This window comes from Brassica napus, chromosome C9, assembly GCF_020379485.1.
Source record: "Brassica napus cultivar Da-Ae chromosome C9, Da-Ae, whole genome shotgun sequence".
Classification (NCBI taxonomy): Eukaryota; Viridiplantae; Streptophyta; class Magnoliopsida; order Brassicales; family Brassicaceae; genus Brassica; species Brassica napus.
The window spans coordinates 33,832,018-33,835,064 of record NC_063452.1 but is presented as its reverse complement, the minus strand read 5'-3'; the positions used below and the strand labels follow the sequence as shown (position 1 = coordinate 33,835,064).

The 3,047-nt window shown below is 49.5% G+C and overlaps 2 protein-coding genes across 2 annotated transcripts; both read right to left on the bottom strand.

The window, feature by feature from the left end:
* LOC106417385 (ethylene-responsive transcription factor RAP2-9-like) lies at positions 1-378 on the bottom strand. The gene is made up of 2 exons (XM_013858196.1): positions 271-378; positions 1-129 (listed from the first exon to the last, which is right to left on the bottom strand). Exons 1-2 carry the CDS (start codon positions 376-378, stop codon positions 1-3), a joined length of 237 nt encoding a protein of 78 aa, XP_013713650.1.
* Positions 379-1,261: 883 nt separating this feature from the next.
* On the bottom strand, positions 1,262-2,388 carry LOC106417384 (keratin, type II cytoskeletal 2 epidermal-like). Its single transcript, XM_013858195.1, has 3 exons — positions 2,242-2,388; positions 1,738-1,942; positions 1,262-1,680 (listed from the first exon to the last, which is right to left on the bottom strand). The coding sequence occupies exons 1-3, from the start codon at positions 2,386-2,388 to the stop codon at positions 1,262-1,264; spliced, it is 771 nt and encodes a 256-aa protein (XP_013713649.1).
* Between the last annotated feature and the right edge of the window lie 659 nt (positions 2,389-3,047).

Sequence of the window (3,047 nt, the reverse complement as noted above, 5' to 3'; positions counted from 1 at the left end):
TCAACTGATAGAACTCTCAGTTCGAAGCTCCGCGTCGACTCTAGCTCCCACCTCCTCCGCCTTCTGCCGTATAAATGCCGCAGACATGTCTCCACCAACGCTGACAACGGCGTTTCTGTCCGGTAAAACCTGTTCGGGAAAATTGAGTCTCGCCAAGGAACCACGTAGGTAAAACGCGGCTGTGTCGTAAGCGCATGCCGCAGCAAATGCGGTTTTGTAGGAACCAAGCCAGATCCGTGATCGCTTGTTGGGCTCTCATATCTCAGCTACCCATTTTCCCCACTTCCTTATCCTTATCCCTTTATATCGCCTCTCCTTAGGGCTCACCGGATTCCACTTCCGCTTCTCGATGAGGACCACCTGTCCTTTTTTCTCCATGGGAAAGTCTAGATTTTGTTGTATTCAGTTTCCATCAACCCTAAAGCAACTTACGAGTTACGTCTATTCCACATATATAGGGATGGCAACTTATGTACTGTAACGCGGGCCTCGGCTTGTAAGGACTGGTGTGGGGGTTTGGGCCGAGATAATCATAACCCACAAATTAGCGGGCCTTGCGGGCGTGGACTTGTGCGGTGCCGGGTTTATTGCCTCCAATTCTTGACTGGAGTGGACACCAAAGGCCTCCGCCCCTCCATCCTTTGGATAGAAAAGCAGAATTTTTGGTTGAAAGGCTACATCCAGTACCGGACCAATGATTTGGGCCCCGAACACAGCTTACAACTTTCATCGTGCTGTGCTCTCCAAAAAATCGGCCGTTCCTAATGGAATGTTACGCCTTTCCTCGTTTACTCACAACGTAATCAACTCATTTTTAGATTATGGTTAATAGATACCTTTTTTGATCGGAAAAATTCCTAAAGGCCGAGCCAATAGGATGAAAGGTGGAACTTTATGCAATCCGCCATACGGGGGAGATGGCTTCGCGAATGGGCATTCAGAACCTTTGGGTAGAGTCTGACAGCCCATATCACCCGCGGGAAAGCCCATTGGGACCGCATCTAGACGCTTCTTCGGCTTCCTCACCTGAAAACAAAACAAGAAAGAGAGAGTGAAAAGCGATGGAGCTTCGTCGATGATGGTGTGACGAAATGGAGCTCCGGCGAAACCGTTCGATGTCCGACCGGCGAGGCAGCGTCAGTGCTTCTGGTGACCGAATCGCGTTCAAGCTGCAACAGAGGAGCTTATCTTCCTCGTCGTTCCATCACCGGAGCTGCTCATCTTCCTCGTTCCATCACCGGAGCTTCTCTTCTTCATCGATCTACCACTGCATGCCGTAGATTGTCACCAAGCCACCACCGGAGCTTCTCTTCTTCACTGAGCCACCACCGGAGCTACTCCTCTGCATCGAGCCACCACCGTAGCTTATCTTCTTCACCGAGCCACCACCATAGCTTCTCTTCTTCAACGAGCCACCACCGGAGCTTCTCTTCTTCACAGAGCCACCACCGGAGCTTCTCTTCTTCACTGAGCCACCACAGGAGCTACTCCTCTGCATCGAGCCACCACCATAGCTTCTCTTCTTTACCGAGCCACCACTGTAGCTTCTCTTCATCACCGAGCCACCACCGGAGCTTCTCTTCTTCACGGAGCCACCACCGGAGCTTCTCTTCTTCACCGAGCCACCACCGGAGCTTCTCCTCTGCATCGAGCCGTAGCTTCTCTTCTTCACCGAGCCACCTAAAAAGGTAGTGGTATCATTACTCAGTTGGACTAGAAAAAAATTCTATCGACAACTTTCCCAGTTGGTGCCTACGTTCCTAAAACAGTACTCAGTCTTCATAGAGACAAGAGTTACGGAGGCAGATCTTTGGAATCTCAAACAAGCACTTTTCGAACCACTAAGAGCGTACATAAACAAGTTCCGTGAGATCAAGGGCAAGATTTCGCACCCGAATGAGGTCGTCGCCCTAGTGGCATTGAGGAATGGCTTCTGGTTCTCCTACAAATTTAGAGAAGAACTAGCGGTTCGAACACCTGTTTCATTGGACGACGCCCTACACCGAGCCTCTTACTTCGCCACCCATGAAGGGGAGGTCGCAGCGTTAGAGGAACAGTAGTATAGCGCGTACAAGAATAACGTGACCAAAAAGCCTACTGCTCCTAAAGAACCAACCACCAAAGGGCAGAACTCTTATGCAATAAATAATTCGCCGCAAAAGTCTTTAATATACGATCTCAGCAAGTACTGCGCCTTCCATGATCGCAAGGGTCACGCGATCGAAGAATGCCGAGCCGTACCACTGAGGAAAACGAAGAGGAAGAAGAAGAACCAGTGACTCCAAAATCCAACCGAAAATCCAAAGTCTCGACAAACAAAAGAGGCAGGGAAATCGAACAGGAATCACTGAGCTCTCCACCCCCGGCTCCGAAGAAAAGAGTCGACATGATTTCGTGGGGACCAAGTAACAACGTAACCAACGAAACTAAGAGTCAAACCGAAGGGAAAATCCCGACGAAGCCACTCCCCCTCCCCGTGTCACTCAGTACAACCCAAACACAAAGCCTCCTTGCGTAAAAATCTTCAAATTCAAGCGAAAGAATAAAATGACCAAGATTTGCGAGCTGCTAGAGAAACCGATTCAGAAAAAGAGATAATGCAGACTCTCAATCGCAATCTGTCTGGGGGTCAGAGACACTACCGACCAGCACTGACTAAGAGGTGGAATTTTCCAGCCCACAACAAGGGCAAAAACCGGATCGACTTCATTTACGAAGACTCTAAGTTCTGCAATTCGGTCAACTCAATCAAAGCATACCAACGGAGAGCCGAAAACAACGTATGAATTAGAGAGCCCCTATCGGGTCCCGATCATGAAATCACCTTCGACGAAAAAGAAACCACAGACCTCGATAAACCACACGACGACGCTCTCGTGATACGAATCGACGCCGGTGGCTGCGAACTATCCCGAGTAATGATCGACACCGGAAGCTCGGCCGATGTCCTATTCTACGATGTGTTTAAAAGAATTGGATTCACTAAAGCACTCCTAAAGTAAGAGCGAACTCCCCTCATCGGCTTCACAGGAGAGACCACCTATTCT